Source organism: Pholcus phalangioides, unplaced genomic scaffold (assembly GCF_987345545.1).
Source record: "Pholcus phalangioides strain wild (caught in Gottingen) unplaced genomic scaffold, Ppha-v1.0 ptg000002l_1, whole genome shotgun sequence".
Taxonomy (NCBI): domain Eukaryota; kingdom Metazoa; phylum Arthropoda; class Arachnida; order Araneae; family Pholcidae; genus Pholcus; species Pholcus phalangioides.
The window spans coordinates 15,833,714-15,861,053 of NW_028301595.1; the positions used below are offsets into that span (position 1 = coordinate 15,833,714).

The 27,340-nt window shown below is 34.5% G+C and overlaps 1 protein-coding gene across 6 annotated transcripts in view; it reads left to right on the forward strand.

The window, feature by feature from the left end:
- Positions 1-229: 229 nt before the first annotated feature.
- Positions 230-27,340, forward strand: part of LOC149089472 (uncharacterized) — a 58,144-nt gene continuing 31,033 nt past the window's right edge. Inside the window, exons 1-13 of one of the 6 annotated variants that reach the window (XM_089238846.1) lie at positions 230-637; positions 5,255-5,697; positions 12,580-12,733; positions 16,513-16,579; positions 17,549-17,630; positions 17,734-17,829; positions 18,291-18,362; positions 21,481-21,558; positions 22,427-22,489; positions 23,227-23,364; positions 23,970-24,080; positions 26,299-26,356; positions 26,626-26,703. In XM_089238846.1, coding sequence (XP_089094972.1) covers positions 5,392-5,697; positions 12,580-12,733; positions 16,513-16,579; positions 17,549-17,630; positions 17,734-17,829; positions 18,291-18,362; positions 21,481-21,558; positions 22,427-22,489; positions 23,227-23,364; positions 23,970-24,080; positions 26,299-26,356; positions 26,626-26,703 — 1,303 coding nt within the window. In that variant the 5' untranslated portion in view covers positions 230-637; positions 5,255-5,391. The remainder of the gene's footprint in view (positions 638-5,254; positions 5,698-12,579; positions 12,734-16,512; positions 16,580-17,548; positions 17,631-17,733; positions 17,830-18,290; positions 18,363-21,480; positions 21,559-22,426; positions 22,490-23,226; positions 23,365-23,969; positions 24,081-26,298; positions 26,357-26,625; positions 26,704-27,340) is intronic. The other 5 variants (XM_089238837.1, XM_089238853.1, XM_089238871.1 and 2 more) reach the window with 5 other exon arrangements.

The following is a 27,340-nucleotide window of genomic DNA, read 5'->3' on the forward strand; positions in this document are numbered from 1 at the left end:
TTTCATACGAAAGACCCCACCCATTGAACTGAACCTCCCCACCCATAAGTTACGATCTTTCTCGTATCCTGTCTTCATTTGATTTTTCTCTCACGCAGCGGCGCTGACACAGTGACAAATCAAAAATCATTTCTTTAACGTCGAATGTCTTTCTCTAAATAAGACACGGAACATGATTCGTCAATAACCTATCGCTCCAGTTACTGTTTGCGAGAATATCGCTGCGACTGCGATAATTCTCGGAATAGCCAGGAGCACGTTCCTTGATGGAAAGTTGTCTATTACTACGCGAAATGTAGGTCTGCACGAACTGAGAAATAAAATAATAATAATAAAAAATTCGCTGATAAATGATTTCTCAGAATAAAATAGGCGCATTCTCATGTAAAGCTACGATCATTTGAGAGCTCGTCTCTTGTTATTTTTTCCCCTATTGTTCGTAGCTGGAGAATGAAAAAAACTTAAAGAAAGAGAGAAAATACGTAACAGCAGCTTTCATTATAATCGGGCTATTATCCTGTGATTAAAGGCGTAGGATTTTGGGATTTTTATTTAATACCAAGATGGCTTGCAGTGTAGAGTCAATGCACTTGGCACGAACAGCTGAGGTAAACATTGGAATTTAATTGAGTCTATGGTAATATTATCCATTATCATTGTGATCGATATTCTCTTTATATTTAGCTTACCCAATGATTATGAATAGTTACATAATCTATTATAAATATAACATAATATCAATGTTATGTTCATTCGTGAGTAAACATTGATAATACGAGATAAGCTATTCCGTGAATCATTGTAGTGGGCTGTTGTTTTAAATTATCGAGATGAAATTGAGACTTGTATGTCTCGTAGGTATTTGTTTTCAGTGGCGTCGCTGTGGGTGCGAACCGCCCCCCCCCCTCCCGCGTAGAAATTAATCCTATAAATCTGAGAGCACCTAGGAGTGAAACATTTGACCACAGGGCCGTCCCCCTTCCCGGCTGGAGGCATGGCCCCCACATCCGGAGCATAGCCCCGTAGAGAACCAGACTTTTCATGGGACCCCCTGGAGCTACCACCTATTGCTTTACATTCATACACAGGGCCGTCTTAAGAGCATCATGGGCCAAGTGGGTTTTCTTAGACCCTACCTGGTAAATTCTATAAAATTTCAACCGGATCTCATTTTTGTGAGGCCCCTCTTCTCTTGAGGCCCCCAGGCCCATGCCTTAAGACGGCACTGTTCATACTCATTTGTGCAAGTTATGGGATATTATATTTTACGGAGCTCCCTCTGTGCTAGTAGGCCCATGCATGTTTATTATTATATACACATCCTAGACCCAGGTATATAGGCTTAATTTCTAACTGCACAACTCCGGTCCAATCACTATAGGTAATTTACTACGGAGTTATGTGAGTGAGTGCGTATATGTGTGAAACCTGTCTAAGATGGACACCATATGAGACGGAAACTTGTTTTGGATAGAATCAAAAGGTAGTGTCTGTTCTAATATAAGTGCTTCAAAATGTACCTTTATAAAACGGAAATCTGCTGAAATGGAATATTTTTCAGTCTTTTGACATTCAGTCTTTTTCAGGTTTCACTGTTAAATCAACCCCCGCCTAATTTGTGTTTTTGGCATCTCTTCTGATATACCTTTAAATGCATTTATATTGTTAATTGATTAGTTGATTAATAAAATACATTTATTCGCTTGGATATGTATGTTATAGAGGCTTTTGTTAGCACCGGGAAAGAAATTCAAAGCGCTCGTCAGTGGCGGGAACTGGAAAGACAGGTCCAAGTCTGTTATATAACAACAATTGTGTACACAGGATTTTCTCTGCGGGTTTGGGGGTTTACATTTTTTTTCCTGCCAGATAACACAGAAATCTCAGATCAGAATGGGTGGGGTTGCATACACCAATAGGAACAGCTATAGTACAATTTATTTTCGCACATTTTTTTTTACAAAATGTAGTATAAATTTAATTCAATCTTTCACAATCTAGATTTCTTGTAATATTTCAATTTTTATGTGCTTGTTTTCCGGAAAACTTTTGCAAATAATACATGTAAAAAACAATGCTTTCGACTTCTTCAAGAGCAAACGTTGTCCTGGAAATGTAGAAACTTAAATCTGTGATTCTGAGAGAACCATCCTGACACTTTTTCTAAAGATGTTCAAAACAGTAGGCAGATGCAGTAAAAAGAGATGGATGTTATAACTTCATGAAGTATGAGGTATAAACCTCAGAAGAAAATGATATTATTTGGAGAAAGACATCCTCTAATTGTTAATACAATATATATATACACAGTAAACTGGCTGTATATGAAGAGATATTGATGTTTAAAAAAATAAATTCACACTGGGCCATTCAGCATATATATATATGTTACTGCCAAAATGTGAAATGCAGCCACTGCGCAAATCGGCCAAGAGTTTTGTCCAAAGTCAGAAACGCAGAAATGATTCTGGCTTTGGCCAGAGATTTCCGGCCAAAGCTTGATATGCTGGTAGGAGCCAAATCTATTTTTTTTTAATCGCCAAGGTTTGATACATGTCTATATATAGAAGCAATATTGTATTAATTCTATTTAAAAAAAAAAAATTAAGAAATTTGTTTTGTAAAACCTATAAAAAGAATTATAAATATTTAGTTTTTTCTACCAAATTTTGGAGAGAGAGAAATGATTACTACATTATGGCTGCGGTTTGAATGGTTACCATAACTAACGTGGACATAATTATAACTAAAGAAATATGCCAACTTGAGACGATGATCCCATATCATGCCTTTTGTTATCAGACTGACCAGTGATCACTGGCCCTGTTGGGAATCGGCAAATTTCTGGCTTTGGCAGTGACATATATGCTCCACATGGCCCCCACATTCTGGAGCAGGGCCCCTAGGATGGGACTTTTGGCGGGCCCCCAGATCAGACTTTTCATGGGGCTCCTTTATAGTGAATTTATAGCGTGAAAAAACAAAAAAATAATGAAAATCGTCCCGGGCCCTGTCAGCCTCCCCCTTGTGGGGGCCATGATTTTCCAATAAGGTAATATTTTATCTGCTTTCATAGCTTAGTGGTAAAGCACTCATCTGGCATAATATGAGAGACTGGGGGTTTGAGTCCCCATGAGGGCAGAAGTGAATTTTCTTTTCCTACACGTCAATATCTCTTCATACAGCCAGTTTTCTGTACATATTTTAAAATGTGAAATACTAACCAAGAAAAACATCAAGAAAAACTAACGACAAAAAAAATTGTATTCCTAGGAGAAACACAATGATAAATAACCCCATTTGTGGAAAGTAACAGAGAGAGGGAGCGAAAAAAGAAATAGTTAAAAAATCGTTCTGAAGAAAAAGAAAAGGGATTATATGGGTTATTGGTAGCAGTCCTGGCAAGTTTTTTCTCGATTTGAGTGTTTACTCTACTGTGGCTTATATAATGGTGCAGACTATTGTAAAAACATTGTGGTATGAATAGTGAAATCCTGTTAAGATCAAGTGAAAGAAACACCAAAAATTTATCCTTTATCCCTCCACTGCCAGACTGGAAGCGCTAGTTACCTGAAGTTACAAACTTTATGATTTTTTTTGGTCAATTTTTTTTTCCTTTGGTCTCGTTTTACACGAAACCTTTTATGTGCCTGCTGTACTGGGAGGCCATGAACCTTTTTTTGCCATGTGTGCATAAACCAGGTTTTTGACAGACCTCCAAGCCAAGAACTTTGGTGGTCCCTCTATAAGGTGATTTTTGGTAGATATATAGCATGTATATGTACAGATGTATATATAAGATGAACAAAAGTTAAAAAAAAGCTTCACTGGAATGGGGCTATCAGACATCCTCACTTCTAGTCTTCATCCTCTTGCTAGTCTTCATCTTAAGCATATTTTTATGATTTTGAAATTTCCCCTGTTTTTCTTTTTTTTCAGGGTTCTGGAATTTTTTCAGTTCCTTTTTCTTTCCAGTAAAAAAATTACATTGTGAAACAAAAACCATGTTCATCATTTGTGTGTATTCATTGTCACATAATAATTTACATGCATTGACCCCAATCACGGTCAAAATTCATAGAAAATGAGAAATTAAACATAATTTCTGTGCTCAGATGGCAAAATGTTATCAGTCACTTTATTAAAATTTCAAATTGGCAATTTCATAAATATTTTACAAATATTTTGCCAACATGTGGTACTACGGTTTTTTTGACTTGCTACGATTTGCCTCTGCTCTTTACTCATGAACCGAAAAGAGAAAGACTAAATTTTGCCACCTTCCAAAAATTTTAACGAACGAGACTCGAGAATGCGAACAACTCAATTTTTTTGGGAAAAGTGACATAACATTTTGCCATCCGAGCACAGATTTAAAACCCACTAGCAGATTAAAAAAAAAAGCTGCCTTAGTTTTCAAAACTGTCCAAAACTTCTAAGCATCAAAATGTGATTTTTTTTTAACCACGGGAATACTTTTTTTTAATCGACCTCGGCACAAAACTAATTTTCTGCTTGGTGTTATTTTTAGCCTCAAACTATTGTTTTTCTGGCACTGTTTTTCTATGGCGATTCTCTTGTTTCCCATTGATACCACAACTCTAATTTGTTATATTTTGCTAAGCTGCAATTGGACGGGTTCAAGTGGTGTTAGTCAATAATTCTCATTTTGAGAAAAAGAAAATGTTTTAATATAATTGGTGTCATAAATTCCCATGTTAAAAAATTTTTGGTTTCACAATTTAGAGGCCAACTATTAAAGCCGTAGTTTAGTTCATTTTTTCTTTCAAAAGTTTAGTACTTAGAAATGCATTTGTGGACTTGAAATTGTTGAAAATGTAACACTACGTCAACCTGTCCACTTATAGAAGAGATATACAACCAACATTGGTTTTATCACGTCTCGGTTAATCGAGGTTCTACTGCAGGGCTGGACAAATCCCAGGTGCCAGGTCACCATGACGACTAAAAACATCGACATTGGCTCTAAAATTAGTTGTGTAATGACTAAATTAAAATTTGAGTGTAGTGCAAAATTTTTAAAATTTATTTAAGCTTTTCTATCAACATATGAAAATGTCTCTAGGGCCCGGAAAAGCCTAAAACAATTATTATGGTAATTTTTCTAAAAGGAAATAGGCTTGGCTCCCAGGAAATTTGACTGGTGGCAATTTTTTTTCTAATTTGTCATGCCCTGTTTCATGTGTATCAGTGTTTTTATCTGAAAGAAAACTAATCTTTTTTGTTATTTCAGCTCCTCTAGCCTGCTTCAACTTTTGTTGTGTGGTGAATGAATGGGTTTTGTTTTCGAAATATACGGCCAAACTTGCAACATGTATTCAGACTTGTGGTTGGCCGGAACGACCTGTGAGGAGTGATTGAGTAATTTTCATGGTGGTGTATCGGAAGGAAGTGAACGACTTGGATCCTCCGGCAGGAAACACGGCAGCACAGTCTTTAGAAGAGACGTCCAACGATGGGGAGAAGCCGGCAAACGCGAACCCTCCAATGGTATCTCGAGCCATCTTGATTTCACGGCCCAACTCTCATCCATTTCAAGAGAGGCACCTCTCTTTGGATCAGCCTGTAAAAATCGGAAGGTCAATTGCGAGGTGCAGGCCGGCTCCAAACAATGCAATATTTGACTGTAAAGTATTGTCAAGAAATCATGCTGTGTTGTGGTATGAGAATGGAAAGGTATGTTTCACTCTCAACTTCTGAATGATACTGTATATGTTTGCTGAACTTTGGTTTTTATTCATTGTTGGGATATTTAATTTGTTTTTGAAGTTACACGAAAAGATGTAGGCCCAGCATAATTTTCTATATCTGCAGCGTTGCTTTTGCCCAATCGGAAAAAAAACCCCCATCAAAAATTACTTCTTAAAATTGCACTCACTTTCAAACAGCATGCTTTCTAATGATGTTATTGTATTTTCATACTCTATCTTTAGAGAAATGTATAAGTATATCTATGTGTTCAATGCTATTTACTTGGGGACTAAGATTTCAGCCCAACATCTGCCTGGAATTTAAAATTCATTCGCCAGTTGCAGAAAGTTACTTAGTGTGGAATCAATAAAAATTAAAATCTTTTTTCCCTTTTCCCTTTGTTTGCTGATGAGAAAGAGAAGGGCGATAGGATTACAATATATCACGCCAATGCCTAAGGCGAGGATCACAACAGTTTAAGAAAACTTAAAAAAATAAAAAAATTTCCAAAGAAATGGAGAATTACCTGTATCCAGGACCATAGGCATAAACTTCAGTCTATGGTCAGAGTACTCCCTACCAATATTCGCTACTATCTTCATAATATCTATGATAGAAATATTTGATATTTCCCAATGTTTCCAATAAATTTGTGCCTATGTTCAGGACCCCCGATTTTGATGTGAGGGAGCTCTGGGCAAAGCATAAATCAATAGACCTCCTTCAACTAAGATCAAAGATGTTCATCAGTTAATAGAGCCTATATTGTTTAAATTTTAAGCCCTCAAAATATCATGAGGTCTTAGGCAAATCACATACTAGCCCATGCCATTATCAGGTCCTGCAATTATCATAATAAAATGTGAAATTATTTTGCCCCCCCCCCCCAGAATTTTCTGTAGTGAGCCGCCACTGATAATAACTACATAATGATTACATCTATTATATTTCTGTTGGCTACAATATCAATAACCCTGGAAAATACACAAAAACCCCAAAAAACCTAGTGGGTTGGGTTTTTGCCAACACCCTGTATATCTGGCAGGATATTTTCTTGAGGTTAGTTATGATACATAAAAAATGAGGAACCAATTACATTTGTTTATTCATCATGGCAACCATGCGCCTGGGATTTGTCAAACCTTGGCATAAGTGGCACATGCCATATTTTAATGTGTATAAAAGAACCCTCCTGATTTTTTGGACTAAAAATTTGGAAAAAAGATATACAGTGAAACCTTGTTAAGTCGTCACCCTGATAAGTCATCACTCTGGTTAAGTCGCCATTTTTCTTCAGACCCTTCCAGCTCTCGTAGACCACAATGTTATTAAACTCTCGTTTACGCGTAGCTAATTTCAGTTAACTCGCCACTGTGAAAAAATTTGAGAAAGTGGAACAGACTATTTTTATGGCTCCCATTAAAAAAAAGAGCTTGTTAACAGCATTGCCATATGCTTAAAAGTCACCATAAAATCCTATATACCCAAACGGAACAGTTTAAGTAACGAAAGTTACGTTGGGGAAGTTCATTTGTCGACTAAGGTTTTTGGAACATTGGGGACTGTTCAAGCTAGATCTCATTTCTGCCTGGGCTCCATTGGAGAAACTGGACAAACCGCGAGACACCCAAGCTCTGTCGCAAGAAGCAACGTAAGCACTCCCCCCCCCCAGGGGGGGGGGGAGGCAGAGCATCTCCAGCAAAACCAAAATTTATTGATATGTCAAAGATTACATATAGTGCAAGGAAATCAAAAATGATGTAAATCGACGAATCAAATTAATCAAGTTAGTCAAAGTGCAATGGGCTCAGATGATAAATAATCATAGAAAGCATGGACTCTACTAATTTAGGGCTGGAAATTTAAACAAAATATCTCTGTTGAAAATAATTAGACATTCTTTCCCAAATTGAGGTCTTCTGTTTACTTTTCCCTGCCAGGGCCCCTCCACCAAGTCAAAACTGTTCGAGATTACTTTGTATTTGCATTGTGAACTACTGATGAAGAATTCAAACACTAAAATGAAATTTGATGTATATGTAAAATTAATGTGCAATAGGGAGTTCTATTATGAAGAAAAACTACTTATTCAAACAGTTGCTCTGTTAGTCTATAAATTAAACATTCATTTCACCACAATAATTTAAGTAATAAGAGATAAAAAAGATAAAAAATGCTGTTATTTTTTCTTTCGCAATCTATAAATTTTATTAATAGTGTTATTTTGATTCATACATTACTAAATGTCATATTACTTTAAATTTATACGATTTTCATAATATTGCACATTAAAACTGACGAAACTCCGCTTAAGTCGTTACTCTGCTTAAGCCGTCATGATTTTTCGATAACTTGAGGTGACGACGTATTGAGGTTTTACTGTATCTATAATAGTATCCATGTATAAGAAGCTCCCCTCCTGTATTTGGGATTCAATTTTTCGCAAAAAGGGGGTTCTTTATGCACATTAAAATACCATAATTTTCATTTAAGAACTAAAAAAATTGTATAGAAGTCTATTTTATATGTTTGGCTTATCTTCTGTTTTCTTTGAGAATTTTATACTGTTACTGATTAAACATTATCCTGGGGCAAAAACTTTCATAGAAAATTCATTAAAATCTCTTGATGTCAGTGCCAGGAAAAAGTTAATGGATAGGCTGCGGTTTTGAATTACAGTAAAACTTTGATTAACCATCACACTTGTTTTACCATCAGTTTCTGTTATCAGACATCGTGGAAATTTAATATGGAAAAAACAGCCCTAGGTTTTAAGTTCCAAAATGATCGGATCACTGTTGGTCTACGCAAATCCACTGCAATCATAGATTACTTCTGCTTGTAATTGGTATATCCAAAAAAATCACGTGCTTTCAAAAATTTAAATATGAACGTATTGCCTGTGAGTTATTATGCTCAAAAAAGTCTTGGATGGACCAAATAATTTTTCAGAATGGTTCTACAGCGAGAGTTTTTGTGCCTCAAGTTATAAAGCTCATATGGCCAAAAAGCAATTGCAGCAGGAAGCACTGCTGTTAATGAACAATGTCCCAACACAACCCTCTTGTGAACTCAAAAGTAATGGCAAAATAACATGCCTCTTTCTCCCAGTGAATATAACTCTATTTATCCAGCCCATGGACCTGGGCATAATTGAAACTATGAAGCGACGTTACAGTAAATATTTCATTATAGGATTGCTTTCATCTGATGCCATAAAAAATACTTGACTGTCGAAGAGTTTTGAAAATAATACAATAAAGGATGTTATTTTCAATATGGCCACTGCCTAGGCTTACCTTATGTTGATGTTTATATTGATCATTTTGTGTGAATAAAATTAAATACGATATGCAGAGATGCCATAGACGTGTTATAACTCGTCAAATACCCGGAATTTTGGAAAAGGACACGTAAAAATTTTGTTCACACGTCCTTTCCTAGTTCTAAGAAGAAAAGTAGAGAGAAAAACCTCCCCGACTTTTTCCCTTGTATCATGATCACGCGACCTTGAAAAACTGATTTTACTACTTTGTACTGTATTGATATACAGACGGGATGTTGAAAAATAAGATGAAGGATATCGGGTTGCTTCCCTGAATGAGGGGCTGTGTACAGAAGTTTCAATTTTCGCCCTTCCGGTTATATACGGGAAATTATGGTACTTCCGGGGCTATCGGCCGGCATTGAAAGACTGCGTCTATACAGTGTAAATTCGCCTTGTTCCTACAATATTGTGAATGCATGCTTTTTTTTTTAATCGGAAATGATTGGAATGCCCGTTCAAATTGTAAAACCTTCCCGATATCGTGGAAAAAAACCGAATCTGTAAAAACTCAACCTTGAATATCCATAATTTTGTCATCTATCTGCTATGCGGTAGTCACCGTTTCGCATCGCTAAAATCATGGGTGTAAGTAGAATCAGCTTTTGGAGGGGTACAAGGATCTAATTCTTCACAGATAGTATAAAAGAAATTTTATTTTATTCCAATATTTTTAATTTTTGATCTCGGGGGGGGGGGGAGGAAGAGGGCCCTTATAATCTCCCCCAAATTTCGCTTTTGGTGGGTGAAAATCCGTGTTTTGAACTTGTGATTGTGCAATGGTGCAATGGCTAAAAATGTGATTTTCTAAAGATTTCAAATTTTGAGTTGGCTATTCCTTTAAAAAACTTCTTGTTGCCACGGCGATCACACAGACCTACAACCCAAATATGCATACATTGAACTTCAAATGCACGCATTATCAGTTTGGAGGATAGATGCAGGGCCACAACTGGGCCTAGTGTCCTGGGCTCTGGACTAGAGGGGAGGGCACCAAATTCACCCTTTATAACTGCATCTTTTCTACATTACATGGGTGTGCCAAAATGTGTACTTGCCCTGTTTGAGAAAGTATCTAGTTGCGGCGCTAGATAGATGGTACCACCTACTGAACACAAAATACGCCAAATGCTGGGCACACACACATAAGCACACTGTTAAGTTTCTCCAACACAAATCCGATGTAGCTCCCATATTCAGGTGTGAAAATATGTGGCAGTTAAATGACAACAGATCAGAATGGTCGAACATCAGGGAAGGAAAATAAAATCATTTTACCAGAAAAACCAAAGTATGAATAGGGAATCAGATGTGTCTGAGAGAGGAGAGAGAGAGAATATCGATTTACTTTAAATTTGATCAGAAGGTATTGAAAATATGCCAAGATATTTTTAACAAAATGTAAAATCAATCAGAAGGGAATTTATACATTGATTATTAGTGAATATATAAATGTGTGCCTTCAACTGTTAAAGTGGATCCTGCTTATAACGTTTTTCAAAAACCGTCATAAAAAACATTATAAATAGGAAAACACTTTAAACAGGAAATCGCAATGAGAATTACTTATTGTTAGGACCACGAAAAAAAGTTGTACTAAGTGGAAAAACATATTAAACGGGAGAAACGTTATAAGCGGGATCAACTGTATATTTGTTTTAGATTTATTACATGTGCGGAATTCCATAGGTTAAATTCTCAGTGCTTATGAGCTTCTTTGCAAGTTTTTCCTACTTGTAGATAATAAAAGTAAATGAACCTTTGGGTAGAACATGTTTTTAGAAATGAATTACTTGATTCACAGATACCTTCTCTTACCCAGAACATGACCCACCGCTCAGTCTCAACGAAGAAATATAAGCATGTGATCAAAGACCTGGGGCATGTTGGAAGAAACATAGAGATGCCAGTGAATTATTGGGGGGGACATAATTTTTTTCAAGATAAATTTTTTTTTCAGAGGGACCCACTTTCACTCAAAAAGGACCCAGATTTTTCAAATAACCTGGGCAGATAAATTAAAGTCCAGTGGCATCTCTGATATGTATGCATTATTCACTTTTGAAGGATTTTATTTTCATTTTCGTCCCAATCCTGAAGTGAAATCATGTTCCTGCGTATATGTATTAAGTGATTTCTGTTATCCGTCACAGCCCTGGTCTGGACAGTGATAGTTAATCGAAGCTTTACTGTAGTTTTGTAGTTACAAGCACTAGAAGTTCAGTTTTTGAATCTGCATATGCTGCATCATTATAGGCACTTACTGTAGTTTAAGTCTGTATGTACAGTAAAGCACCTTTATGGGGTTTTTTTTTTTTCTGCTGCTTCATTATACATGGTACTGCCAAATCCGAAATAGACCAGTTGACCCTAATGTCTGAACTTCAGGCTTCGGCCAGTCTGTATGTGAAGTGGCTGGTGATCCTTGGCCAAAGAAAAGGCATGATTGCAGGGTCTTTGCCTAGTTAGCGTATTTTTTTGTGACACTTATGGCCATTTATAATTATGGTAAAAAAAATTATGGTATAATTAAGCTATGGCAACCCTAATGATTAAGGGAATCAGAATATTGATATCTCGGGGGGGGGGGGGAGAGGATTGATATTATAAGTATCTCCAGCCACAATTTTGGCCAGTGTCCGAAATTCCATAGAATTTTGAATATTGGCTACGTCAACTAGCCGATTCCGGGCTTTGGCCATGACACAAACTAAAAATAATGGTTATTTTCTGTTAAAAAATGATAGACATATACATGGTTGAAGCATGTGAAATGGTATTGCTACTCTAAAACCATGCACTAATTTTTTCATCAAGAGTTGGTCATTCTAGATGAAAAAATTACTACTTGACTGTAGTAACTTGACCTTAGTAGCATTTTTTTGCTATTACTACTTGACCGTACATGAAACGTACATATTCCTTGCAGATTTTCTAACAGATTGATACATGCGGGAATGCATGTTCCGAATGTTGTGTGTGTGATCCCTAACACATTTATGATGTCAGAGCTGTGCTTGTCATCTGGACCTTTTTCATGTGCAGTTGAGGGGTTAGCGTGCTAGTGTTCAGCTGTGTTAACTTAAAAAGAAAACATTATGTTTGCTGGGTTGAAGCAAATGTAATCATTAATTTCTCTATGGAAAAAAAAGTACTTATGATTCTATGTTTTTTATATAGAGAAACAATCAGATTTCATCACTGACTGATAGCTGAAAAATCATTTTTGGCAATAACAAAAATTAAAAATCTATGATAATGCCCAGTACAGAAAACACAAAAGTGACTGTTCGACTGGCAAACTGGCTCGGTACAGACCGATTCAGTAGTATCCAAAAAAGTTGGGGTGTTTTAAAGAGTAGCTATGAACGGACCAACAGTTAACTGCATGCACAGTTTGATTCACATTCATAAGTAGTGAATGAATTTCACTTACATGCAATCCCCCACAAGTTTCAATTGGCATTGTTTTTTATTTATTTTCTTTTTTTTTTTAAAGATTTATGCTTTGATGATTGAATTTCCTTTTCCTTGATTTGCAGTTTTACTTACAAGACACAAAATCAAGCAATGGAACATTTGTAAATAATCAAAGATTGAGCAAAGGCTCGGAAGAGTCTCCGGCCAGGGAAGTATGCTCTGGTGATATTGTACAGTTTGGCGTGGATGTCGTGGAAAATGCGAGGAAAGGTAATTGTTAGTATTTTTTGATACTCAATTTTTATAAAGTTATTTGTTTTTGTACATGATTTAAAAAATACAATAAAGAAATGGGAATATTATTACTAAGCTCATCTGAACAAATCTATGCTCTACATGCCTGGTCCATGTAAAAATTTATAATTGGCATGTATTTTTTATCGATCGCATCCCTGATGTAAATGTATGAAAAAATTTATGCTTTGGGCTGCCGATTTTTAAATTTATTTCTTCGGTGACAATGCATGTTTTCCCACACACATATGAGAGTTTCAACTGATTGTAGATTGATTAATTAGAAACAACACTATTTTAAAATTTTATATTAAAAATTTTTTTATGTCACTGAATTTTTTGCATGAATAAATTCATTTTTTTTAATTTTTAAGTAATTCAGTTACAATATTTTTTGGGCATTTATTTATACAATATTGTCTGGCCTAGACCTATAAAAGGGAATGCTGTGGTGAAGTTTGACAGAAACGATTGATGTTAAAAAGGAAATCAGAAACTGTTGTACAATCAATAATGTTTGATGGGAGGTTGTTCCAGTCGGTTAATGTTCAAGGAGAGAAACTAAATTTGAAAGTCTATGGGTGCAATATGGAAATGGTCATGAAGGATTTTGAAAATGAAAGTTAAACGAGAGATATGTATATGGGTGAAAAGCTGTTGCATATTGAGTTGGTGTTTGAGTTCAGTTGCGGAGGCAGAGGATGACCAACAGTTGAGAATGAAGCGGGCAGATTTGTTTTGAATAGATTCTAATTTGTCTATGTTTGAGAGAGTATGGGGTCCCAGATTTCACAGACATACGAGAGTACAGTTAGGATGTAGGTTTGGAAGTAGATGTTCTGAGGTGACGGGTGGAGTTTTTTGAGGTTCTGACGAAGAAAAAATAGTTTTTGGAGACACTTCTGAAAGACGTAATAAATATGGAGATTCCAACGGAGGTCGGCAGAAATAACTACACCCAGATATTTATAATTAGAAACTTTGGTGATCAAAGAGTTATTGATAGTGTAAGAAGAATAACTATCAGGCATGCATTGCTTTAAGTCACTTCCCTGCCTGGGCATGTAAAGTTTTGAAGATTTGTCTAGCCCTCTTACCAAGTACATTCAGTTTCTTCATGTATCACAAATGGTTGATATTTTTTATCAGAATTAACATTATTGTAAAGATTAATAATTTATTGTGAGAGGGAAGAGAAAATGTTGATGAGTCATTGATATTATGTCGTAACTAACATATTGTGTCGTAACTAACATATTGTGAGAAATCAAACTTGCAAAGAATTTTTCATTTCTGAAATTAGAAATAAAATTTTGCAGTAGTGACATTGATCAAGGTGTGGTCCAGAATGCTTTCAAATTTCTACTTCATCTCCTGCACACACAAAAAGTTCTTATATTTCTTGAATTTTGGCCATACTTGCAAAAAATCTGCTTTTTTGAGTGGGGCAATCAAATTTGTGATAGAATAAAAATGTGTAAACTATTTAGTAACATCATGCAAGTTAGAAACACATCCATTACATATCTTTTTTTTTAAAACCAGCCCTGTAACTAAGTATTTAGGCCTACATTCAGTCTTTCCATGTATTAGCAAATCGTTATGATTCAGCTATTTTATAAACATTAAAAATATTGATATTGTCGTGAAAAATTTCTGATAATTCATTGGAATCGGGCCATTATGTACTGTGAGAAATCAAATTTGCATCAAAGTTTTTATTCTTAAAAAAGAAATAAAATTTTTGCAGTGGCAACATTGATCAAGTTTTGCAATCTTGCAGTGTTACACCCTAGAGCTCCTTGAACTACCAGACTGACTCATTCACCATCTTTACCACTTCTCACCACTAATGTTTCTATTACAGTTGGTATTATTGCTATAGACTATCGTTGTTCCCCCACCCTGCTTTTTTTTAAAATGATTTCTGGGACCACATGGAGCAGAAAACTTATTTGTTGTTAAAGAGAGACACATAAAAAGTCCACTCTTTTTTATAGGCACCTTATTCTATCCCTGTCCATTCGCCCATATTTTGCTTATAATATATTTTTTTCATATCTCAGTAATACCATATTGAAATTTCCTTCTGACTCTTTAAAGCAGTTGAGCAGGACTAGACAAATCCCAGGTCGACTAAAAAATTGATTTTACACCTAAAATTTTCTTTGTGTACTTATTAAATTGCACGCTGAGAGCAGCACAAAATGTTGTGGAATTTATAGCTACGTATCTTCCAACATGCCCTGAAAAAGTCAAAAGAAGCATTATTTTGGGCCATTTTCTTTGAGTAAAAATTTTTTAATGCCCAAAAAATTGTTCTGATGCCTAGATTTTTTTTTTTTTGCGATTTGCCCAGTTCTGCAGTTGAGTCTTCATAAAATAAAGTTGCTCTGTGCTTTCTACTACTAAAAAAATACTGATAAAAAATCTTAGTTCGTAGTTTTTTCGAAGTTTTAAGTAAAAATGCTCTAAAAAATGTGACAAAAAACATTGCAACAGATATGTTGAAGTTCAATCACATGCATTGATGTGTATTGTTGTGTCAGTAAAAAAATTAATTTTGAAAATTCTTTTCACATCTATCCTTATGTTTTTTTCTACTACCACATTAGTATGGATATTTTCTATCAAAAATTGTATGAATACAGTAAAAGTCTGATATAACAAGTATGGCGTATAACGAGTATCCCCCTACAACGAGTACTCTGTAAGTGATTGTGAAAGAGCTACTGTTGAAGATACAAAAAATAGTTTGTTATATTAAGTTGAAAATTATGAAGCTTTCACCATAATGTCTCCAAAAAGGTCAGTTTTGGAGACCCCACTTTTCATTCAAGAATGACATGCGATGTAAAATTATTGATCACCATTACTTATCATTGCACAAGTAAGGTCCTGGTATACATTTCTGAGGTAACTCTAACAAGGATTTTGAATGCAGAAAAGTCAATTTTTTTTACACTTCATATTCTTAGGCCTTTTAACTATACACACTGGATATGGGACGATTTTATTAGACTTTTGTCTCCTTCAGTGGCTGAGAGACCATTGTTGGTTACGAAACAAATTGTGTAAGAAATTAAACTAATAGCAGAAAAATGTAAATGTCATACACAGCCATGGAATTTAGTTATTGAAATAATAATTAAGAATTATGTAATTGAACCAGTAAAGTCCAAATACTGTGTTTTTTATTTTTTCCTTACAAATCAATTCAATAAATGTAGATCTAAATATTGAGTGTGTAACAGCAATATTATACCAGACTCCCTTCATTGGTTCCTGGTATGTTTTGAATTTGAATTAGTAGAACAGCGGTACCGTTTTTTTTAAAACTTGATTATCTCGAAATGGGAGTTTTTGACCAATGCTGTTTTTCTCACTGATTCAATTGTTTGGCTAGTCTATTAAATCATTTTAAGAATATCAAATTCTATGCAAAAAATATGAGATTCAACTGCAGTGTGCTAGAAATCAGTTGCATGACTGGAGTCCTGATTATTTGCTAATATTAAAAAAAAATCTGAAATATGATTACAATGCAGATAAAGCAGGAATTTTCTCGAATTTATAACCTGACAGCAAAAAATAGAATAATTAGCTTATAACAAGAAGTCTGTTTTAATAATATAAATGTTGCCCCCGGTTATGAGCTATCATTATAACAGACTTTACACTGTTTTTTTAACTTTTTTATAATCTGTTGATTCTATAGTGCATGTCAATAATTTTGTATATGAACTTCAAAATTCTTTCAGTTGTACATGGGTGTGTTGTGGCCACTCTTAAATTGTTTCTGCCGGATGGAAAAGAAGCAAAAGCCAGGTATAATTTAAATGATTGATACATCAAAATAATGTTTGTCTCAAATAGCCACAAGTAAACAGTACAAATAAATGGATGATCTATCCACTGCAGTTATAATAATTATATAAGACCAAATATGATCATTCAAAGCTTCTATTTTATTGCACTGCAATCCCAATATCTTTGATTCATTGCCCTAATTTTTTAATCTGAATCACATAAAAACTTCTTTCTTCTCTTTCCTTTATTTGTTTTACTGATAGAATATCTGTGGATGGATATCTGTCCTTGCATTCTACAGAAAATTAAATCATGGTAAATTAATGTAAAAAAAGTGGAGAGCTTGTAAGTTAATGCCTTAATTTCCAAACTCTAGATATTAACGCCTTGCTCTTCCATGTCTCTCACCGGGAGGTTGGTGTGTAGGAGCTTCCTCCAATAACAACGTGCTGGCTGCTGTGCAGTCATGTGGGCATCATGATGAGCTTACATGCAGGGGGGGGGGGGGTGTTCCTGTTTGATCTTTGTTGGCTATACAAATGGAGTTTAACGTTTAACTTGACTGAACGAACTGAGCACGACTAAGCTCTGACTATTGTGATGTAAGCTCAGCTCCCCCAGATAGCACTGAGACATTAACAAAACTCTCATCCACTCACACATTAGCAAAAGTAATCATCTTCACATTAGGTACATGCACTGGTCTGGCAAAGACCAAGGAAGGAATTTAAAAGAAGGATATATGTGAGATGCGTTTGTGGTTTGGAAAGAGTAGCAATGTGTTCTGCTGTCATCTTTTCACTGTTTTAGTTTTACCAATGTGTCAGGAAAGATTAGGAAAAGAATTGAGCTAGTGTATCAAACTTCCAACACCTGAACATCCTTAAGTGTGGTGTTGTATCAACCTAGGGTACCTATTCGGTGGAAATGCATATTTTTACCTCTAAATTTTTTATTGCTATTGATACATATATACATTTTTTTCAGTCCTACCACAGCAGTTGTGCCATGCAGTCCAGATGCCTCTGTGACCTCTCAAGAACTCTATGCCCTTGCCCAATACCTCCAGGTAAAATTGGATGTATTCATAAGTGGCAAAATGGTGCAACAACTTTAATTATTTGATATGCTAATGTAAAATCACCATGCTTTATGTTTAATGAATATTTCAGGAAGCCTTACACCGAGAACAAGTCCTTGAAAACAAACTTGGAACTTTACAGAAAGTGGTTGCAAACACACAAGATGAGTCTGATATTGGATGGAAGGTCAGGATTTACTCTTTTAATTCATATTTTTCCATGAACTTTAATTTTTAAGACATGCATCAATGAAAAATATATCAAGTAGGGGAAAAAACTGTAAAAAGTTTGTTATAATATAATAAATCATTACTACAGTGTTTTTATGCATTACCTATCATGCCATAAAATGCTGGGGTGGAGGGGGAACACAAAATTTTTGTTTTCCATTTATGAGATATTTGGCATTTAGAATTTGTTCTCTAAATTAGCACATTTTTTTTACATGACTCAATTTTTTAAATTTTGAAACTTTTTTTTGCGTTTTTGGTTAGATGGGCTATTACAAGCCTATAGGCTATTAATATTGTAGTATAAGAATTGTATTTTTAACATTCATTACATTTGCCACTCATTTATTGTTAATGTTTTAATTCTTATTATTTCAACCATGTAAAAGATTTCTCCCCGCCCACCTTTTTCTTTAGGCTCTCATAGAGGAAGATAGGCTGCTTAGCAGGATAGAAACTCTAGAAAGCCAGCTACAGACATGTGGAAAGGTACTTCATTCAACATTTGATCTGTCTTTCTATACATTTAAAATTATATTAAAAACGTAATATTGAGGTTCCGTTTGTATGTTGGGCCTGTATATTTTACATTTTTAATTATAAGCATATTTTTTATTTTTATGCTGTGGAAATGGTTTCACATCTGCATATAACACAGAATTGTTGTTTAGAAATAGTTTGAAGACTGAGAGGGCACCTATATAAGTGTCTAAAATGAAAGCCAGGGTAGAAAATATATTAATTTATTACAAAATCACTGGGGGAAGTTCTAAAAAAATATTTCTACCAGGTTTTTTGATTCTTAGTTTCTGTTATTGCTGAATAAACCATTTTCAGGGCTCCCACTCATCCTACTTTTCCTACTTTTTGGTAAAATGTCCTACTTTTGTCCTACTTTCTCAGTTTTGTCCTATTTTCTAGTTTTGTCCTATTTTCTAGTTTTGTCCTACTTTCTCGGTTTTGTCCTACTTTCTCGGTTTTGTCCAACTTTCTCGGTTTTGTCCTACTTTCTAGTTTTTGTCCTACTTTTTTACCAAATCCTATCGATAAAATTTGTGTAATTGATTTTAATTGAGCAGGAAATCTTTGATATATTGCCAAATATTACAAATGTTGAAGAATGCAATTAATGATTCTGCCAAAGCAGAAATTTTATAATTTTTAAGGTTATTTGGAGTTGGGGGGGAGTGTATGGGGACCATTCATTATGCTATGATTATATGTTGTCTAAGGGAGTTACCCTCCCCCATCCTACTTTTTAGTCCTGCGTTTTCCTACTTTTTCTCATTTTTTGCGTGGGAGCCCTGTATTTTTTTTCTTTCCTGAAAAAAACATTACATAGCTTGAAGTATTATGTACATGAATGGCTACTTTGGCTTCACAATGATTTTTGCCTTTATTTGAGATTTGCTGAGATCGCATGTACACTCTGATCCTCTTCTTACAGGTTGTAATTCTCTTCGTTCACACTCTGTGAACCACTTTCAAATTAAAAAAAACCTTTGAGAAAATTGAAAATGAGAGGTTTTACCATCTTGATAACTCAAAATAGAAATAAAATTTAAATTATAAGCATTAAACAGCAGTTTCTGGACTTGATGTGGACCCCCTTAGTCGAACAAAGTAATAAGAAATTTATTTAGTACTTCACCTTGTTTTATTTGTTCCATTTAAGAAGCGGTGATATCTAGAAAGAGCTGTTTGAAGTTATGATCTCTGTTTTTGTTTTTATTTTGAGCTAACAAAATGTTGACCCTCTTGCCTCATTGTCAAACTGTTGATGAACACCATCTTTCAAAAGTGCTTGCATTGAAACACCAGTTGATTACTAAGTATAATCAGAATTTTTATGTCTGTATTATTTATAAATAAATACCTTGCACCCTGTGTTAAGAATTCTGACTGTAATCGTGGAGGAAACCACATCAAACATTGCTATAGTTTCTACTTCCCAGTCTTACCATAAAATGTTTATTTTTTTAAGCAAAATAATACATATTGCCACCGGAAATTTGCATCTGCAAACTACTTGGAATGTTCTGAAGCAGTTGTTCTATGTACATTCAGCCATGGATCTCTAGAAATCTTGGTGTGTACCATGGACCCTCATGCCTCGGCCAAGCAACAGCTTTTACATAATTTTTTACATAAAGAATATGTTGTGCACATGATATAAAATAGAAAACAATGTTACTAACTGCAGTTTATCAATGTTGCAGCGATACTTTTGCATGATTGATTAAAACTTTTTGTAATTATTTAGTTTTTTTTAGAATTAGCATTAATTTTTTTTAATAATTCTACAAATAGGCTGTGAATTCTCAGTAAAAAGGCAATAAGTCCCTGGGTGTCCAGGCACCCCTGATTGGGAACCGCTGTTCTGGACAACACACATATAGATTCAAGGACCACAGCAGGCAAAATGCTCAACAAGGTCACTTAAAATAATGACCATGAAAATATTAAATATCTATAATACGGCAGCTTCAAATAAAGCAATTTTCATGAAAAACTAAAAATTATGAGAAAAATATACAGTAGAATCCCGTTTTAACACGTTCACTGTTAATGACAGCATGGTGGCGTCATGAAGGACTTGTACTAGGGGGGGGGGGCTCATGACGCTACGGGGATGTCATGTACAAAACTAGTTTTAATCTTAAAAAAAATGCACCCCTTGGACTCAACAAGCAATTAAGGCGCTGCAGTGAACGTGTTAACGAATACTTTTATAGCAAAAATTTTGTTCTAACTAACACTTTTCTAATCCCCTAGAGAGAAGTTTACATAGGAAGAATGTAAAACCTGGAATTCCTTTTATAACAAAATTTCATTACAACAAAGTTATTTCTCCGATCTCTTGGAGTTTGTTATAACGAGATTCGATTTGTACAATGAATTAGCCATTAAAATTATGGTTGTCTTCACCTAGGTATGCGTAACTGCTCAATTTATCCCAATAAAGGCTCAGTTACATTGAGTGAGTTTACTAGCTACTGGCTTGTGCTTTTACTCGCTGCTATTAAAGTCGCTCGGTGTAATAATGCTATCTAGTAAACTTCCCACTCATTCTGCTGGAGTAAGGACTTGCCAGCGTTTTTGTTATCTCCTGGGTGTTGTACAGGTGTGATTACTTTTGTTTCCTCACGCTTTGAATCATAGCAAACAAAAAAGATGACACTAAAAAAAAATAAAAATGAGTTGCTCGTTCATCTAGTGAGCAATTTTACTAGTTGTGTGTAATTGAAACCCGCTGGGCTAGTTGAAGCCTGTTCGATCACCAGCTACTTTTCTCGCTGGAGAATAGCTTCTAAACTCACCTGATGTAATTTTGCCTTAACATATAATATGAGACTATTATTGAAAAAAAGTATTTACTGATTGAAAAGTTATCCAAAATAAATCTCTGAGGTACATTCTCAACTTAAGTTATGTGTACTGTATTTATAAAATTTGCATTTGGATCATGAATTATTGTGCAGCAAACACTGTAATTATATAAAGGAATATTGTTGAACACCAATCTTTGTTTATTAAAAAGATAAATTGATTTTTTTTCAAAACTAAATTTAGGTGTTTTTAATGATTTAATTGTTGGGTTTTACAGAATGTTACTGAAGAGAAGTTGAGGGATGAGGTTATGAAGTTGCAAGAAGATAAAGATAAATATCAAAATGCTGCTAAGGTATAGAAGAAACATTTTTTATATATATACAAGCACTTCCACATTTTCAAAAGTATTTAATTCAAAATGATGAAATTGTGAAATAGTTTTGTGAATAGTATTTTCAAAGTTTTATTTTAGAATTTGTTATTGCTGATGCTTCATACATAAATTAATAGTCAATCAATGACAAATATTCATTATGGATGAATATGTTAGAAATTATATAGTAGCATTAATTGACGAGATAGCAATGTGGTTAAAAATTAATGACTTATTGTCGCAAACTTACATCATTTTGAGAATTTTAATTGTAGATTGTTTCTTCGTCATCTTGGTTAAAAGGTACCAGAAAAAACAATGACGAATCGTATAAAGACGTGGCTTCCAAATACCTAAAACCTCCAAAATCTAGACTTATTGTAACCTATGCTAGTCCATGTTTCAGAGTTAGCAGCTGTACATGGCAACCACTTTGTCTTTTTTTTTAAAATTTGATAAGGAAAGGGGGGATAAATATATTTAAATAATGATGTACAATGAAAGGTACGTTGTAGATCACATTATTTTGATATATTAAAATAGTGTGATATACAATGCACTCTTCCATGTAAAGCAGTCTTTTTGTGTACATACAGTCAACACTCATTATAACGACCCCACATTATAGCAACCATTCCATTACAGTACCCAGTAGAAAGGTCCCAAATGATTTCATATAATAACTGCTATGTGTTTTCTTTCTGATATAACGATCTCCCAATATAATGCCAGTTTTCAGTGGAACAATGGGGGGTCGTTATAATGAGTGTCGACTGTGTTATTCATATCAACCACCCACACCACACACATGAAATGTTTATGGACATTAATGGATAATTTTTTCTAGGAGTCTCTCAAGAAAGTGCTGCAAGAAAAACTGGAGGCTATTAGGAAAGTGCAGGACCTTGAAGTAATTTTAAAAAGTTATTTTGTCATTGATAATATTGTTACAAAATAAGTAATACATGAAAGTTTACTAATTCAGATAATTTTAATCTTAATGCATTTCCAGCATAATTCATTTCGCTGATCTGCATTACAAATGGCAAAGTGGGAATTACTATACTCTGTAAAATTCCACATCTTATTTTCAACAAAATATCCTTTGATTTTTTTCCTCAAGAAGAGAAATATCTACTTTTTCTCATATAGCAAAACCTCTTGATAACGGACGCTCTTGAAGCAAAACATTTTGTCCATTCATATGATAGAAATATGTATGCACATACAAATAGTATTTTGATTATATATATGAGGGTGGTTCTGAAAGCTCAGATTTTATTGATTGTCATTTTTTTTTATGTTTACATTGCCATATTTTAGAAAAAGATCAGTAATTCGCAGAGTAAAAAAAAACAAAAGTTTGCTAGGAATTCTGAGAAAAGAAAGATTTTGTTTTTGACATAAATTATTACATTAAAATTAAAATATTAAAGCATTAGGGGAAAAAATAGAATTAAGCAGGTAATTTCAACATTAAATAGAATAGGAAACTCAAGGGGAATTCCTAAAATTCAAATTAACCAAGTTCAAATTAGCCAAGTATGCCTGTACCATTTATATAATAATATTTTGAACTTTATTTAGTTTTAAAATTTGTTTTTTATGCCATGTTTATAACATTTATATTTTCTTCTCTTTTCATAGAGTTCTCTCAGTAATACTGAGACAGAGTGCTCATACTTGAGAGAATTGAACAAAAACACAGAACAAGAAATGCAATACTTGCTAGAGAAGAATACAGACCTTGAGAAGGAAATAACCGAACTAACAAAGAAACTTCAGGTCAGTTTTGTTTTTTAAGTGTCATTTTTCAAAAATTGTTTTTTTCCATAAGAAAATGCAAGTTCCAATGCCATTGCAATGAAATAAGGCTGAAAGTTCCCTCACAATCTGTATCGGTGCTAGATACATCCAGTGCTACACAATGTTAGTTTATTGTAGCACTTGATGTATCTTCCAATACATCGGGTTCCCCCCTTTATATTGATTTTCCTTGGAATTTACATTTTAGCACTTACAAAATTTTTTGTCTTCAATTTATGATGTATAGATTAGGAAACATGTTCAATTATATTAAGTAACAAATTCTGCTTAATTTTGATGTCTAAACAGTGTTTAGTATATTGTATACTGTTTGCAAATTGCGTTCATGTACATGTTCGAAAAAAATTTCGTAAAAATTGTTATTATGAAAATAACTTGTTACATAAATTCATTTTTGTGTATTAGATTTTTGATTTCCCAAAAATTAGAAATTTCTTGCTGTAATAATGTTTTCTATTCCATAAAATATTGAAAAGCATCAGTTCTTGCAATCTATAAATAACTGATTTAAAATTTGGTCAGTAACTTGCTCATTTAATTTTGTAATATTTATTACACACCAGGAAGCGGAAGAGAAATATCAAGACCTAATTAACCAGGCTGCTGAAGAAAAAATTGAGATAGAAACAAAAGTAGAAGATATGAAGAAAACGGAAGAATCACTCTCTGCCAAGGTCTGTTATATTTTATCGCAAATTCATAAATATTTTTTCATTCATTGTATGCATAAATTCTATTTTGAGCATCCTTCAATAATAGGATATTCTGACTTTAAGTGCATGAGGATGAAGCTGTAACATATATGATCAAAGGATTAGCTTGATATTTCTTGACATGGTGTGGTTGTCTGGCTAATATGCTAGTTTCACTTGATGAAAGACTTGGGTTAGATCCCAGTGATCACAACGGCTTATCAGTACTCTGAACCAAAGCTTTCTAATGTTTTAGTTCAAGCAGAACCTTTGATGGTCATGAGAATCCCACCATGCCTAAAAATTCAAATTCTCCAAGAAACAATATAGATATTTACACTGTAACAAAGTGAAAACTCTCACAGCTTTTTATGCTCCAAAACCCCCGAAAAGCTGTTGTGGAACTCCAGTTGGAAACCTATGCTCGAAACCAGTGTTTTTTCATTAGCATTATTTGACAACATGAGCAAATCAAGGACCTATAGCTATGCCATAGCTGTTCTCCAAATTTTAACTCTTAATTTCTTCTTTGTTCTATAACACATCCTACAGACTTTTAAGTAACCTGTAATGATATCCCAAGGTTTTTAAACCATCTTTTGAAAACACCTCTGAACAATGTTGTCTGTAGCTCATTTTCTATGGGTGCTAAGTTTTGCTGCAAATGAGAGCTGTATTTCTTCAAGAAAAATTTGTTTTACACACAGGGTGTCCCATCAAGACTGACCAAACTCCGTGCAGCCAGATTCCTCGCTTGGAATACATAAAAAATTCCCAGAGAACGGTATATGTAAAACCCATAGTTTTTGAGAAAAATACGAAAAAAAAGTGACGTCATATTTATCAGTACCAATACCATCTGAACATCTGTATCTGCATATGTTTACATAGGAAGATGTTCAAAATATCCACAGCGCATATCTAGGCATGCATACACGTGCTGTGGAATTATGTCGTCATCTAATAAAATTTTTTTTCTTGCACTGGATATGACACCATACATTTCTTTCGCATTTTTCTCAAACTATGGGTCATACAGATAAGTTCTTTGGCCATTTTTTATGTATTCCAAGCGAGGAATCTGGCTGTGCAGAGTTTGGGCGGTCTTGATGGGACACCCTTTATATAGCAGACAATCAAATCATACATTGTCTGCAGAACTCATCCTAAACCTAAAAAAAATTAAAGAAATAGTTAGAAATAATGCAGTGCCTAAAAAGACTATCTAAGAAAGTCAGACAAAAAGATAATTGGAGAGCTCAGAAGTCTATCGATGCTGGTCAGTTAACATTAAAAATGAGAAAGAGTATCTTTTAATTCTGTACTCAGTATAAGTGATGCTATCTGCTGTTGCAATATAAAGGCAGCGACTTGAATGGTTTGTCAACTGAGTTTTAACAATGAATATTGCAATACAATCATCATTTTCAGAAAGCTGAATGATGCTGATTGGTTTCTGGGCCTTACAATTATAACTCTTCAAGGTACATTGACAGAGAGCAAATCACTACCTTAGAACATCGGTTCTTGATCTTTGGGAGCCAGCGGCCCAGTTTAATTTATTTTTGTAAGTGGAAGGCTCAGTTATACATACAGATAATGGGAACAGATGGGGGGGGGGGAAGGGGAAGAAAGAAACTTGAACCACTCAATGGCTTGGTATGAATGGTGTCGGCCCAGTACTAGACCGCAGCCTGGCAGTTGAGGAATATTGTTTTAGAATGCTGTCCCACTAAGGCAGTGTTTCTCAACTGCCGGGCCCTGACATCAGTCAAACCAGGCTGTGGATGATTCACTGTCCATTTTTCCCCATTTATTCCCTATTAGTAGTGTGTATGACAGGGTCTTCTCACAAAAAAGAAATCAACCGAGCCATAGGTTGAGAACCACTGCACTAAGGGGCTTGCACACCAAACTCTGTGAGGGACATAAAAAAAATATTGTAGAATTTTGTCATTCTGAATTCGCTGCAATAAACTGTAGGTCCCAGTGTAATTTGCCTTTGTGTACAGAAAATGAATGGTGTACAACGAAAAAATCAAATGTGTGGCCCATTGCATGGTCAGATTTTAAATTTAGGAAAAAAGTACCAGGCATTCGGTCCAGTTGTAGCTGAGCTGATAGATAGCAGTAGTAACAAATCTAGTCCTTGTCAATTGGAATGTTTTTGCTTGCATCACAATTTTTTCTTTTTTCTCAGATTGAAGCATTAGAAGCAGAGAATGATTTTTCGAAAGAACAGTTGGAATCATTGAAAGGTTTGATGTCTTTAGTTTTTTTAAATAAAATTCACATATTGCTTATTTATGTCATGATTTTTTTCTGTTAATGTGAAGTAATGCTCAGCAAAACCTTATTCGATTTTTTGATTTTGTTGATTAAAAAAATTGCAATTAATTAAACATTTTAATTTTTTCTCAACTTCATTTCTAGGGTGAAAAATGCTTATACTTAATTAAAATCATTTCTTATAATGAGTTTAGTTTTTTCTATATACTAAGTTGTATGCATTTCTTTGTATCCACAGCTCGTTTTGATGTGTATAAGAAAGGTGGACAGACTGAGGAAATAACTGAAAAAAATGGTCTGCTTTCCCCATGTGAAGGTAGAGCTTAAATTTTGTTCATATTTTAATTTAAGTCATTACTATAGTACCAATAAGAAGAAAAATGATGTTTTAAATAATATATGATTGAATTAGAAACAATGATTTTTTTTAAAAATTCTGTGTCATGACACTTCTCTAAAATGTATTTTGATTGAGCATTCGACCTGAAAAATTCAACAATTGTGGTTTTCACTGTATTGGGTGGGTGGGTGTGTGCGTGTGTGCGTGCAGAGTGGTAACATTTTGATCATTACAAAAATGCGTTCAGTGGCTGATTTGATGGAGCTATCTTCTCAAATAAGAATGAACATTGTGCCTGAATTCCAGAAATGGTATATAACCCCAACTATGAGATGAAACTTGGCTAAATCACCATGTCACGTCACATTGGATGAGTTTTAATTTTTTTAGGTTAATACATAATTTTACATCAGCCACATGAGTGACTGAGCTTTTATATATTAGGCATCTTCTGGAAAAGGATTGAATTTATTGATGTGCTGTAGCCAAGTCTCATCTTGTGGTTGGACGACTATAGCTTGTTTTCACGAAGTCATAAATGGCAGGAAACAGTTAAAAAATTCCCTGAAACTCGTGAATCATACAAAAAAAAACCACGACAAAGCTTATCGAT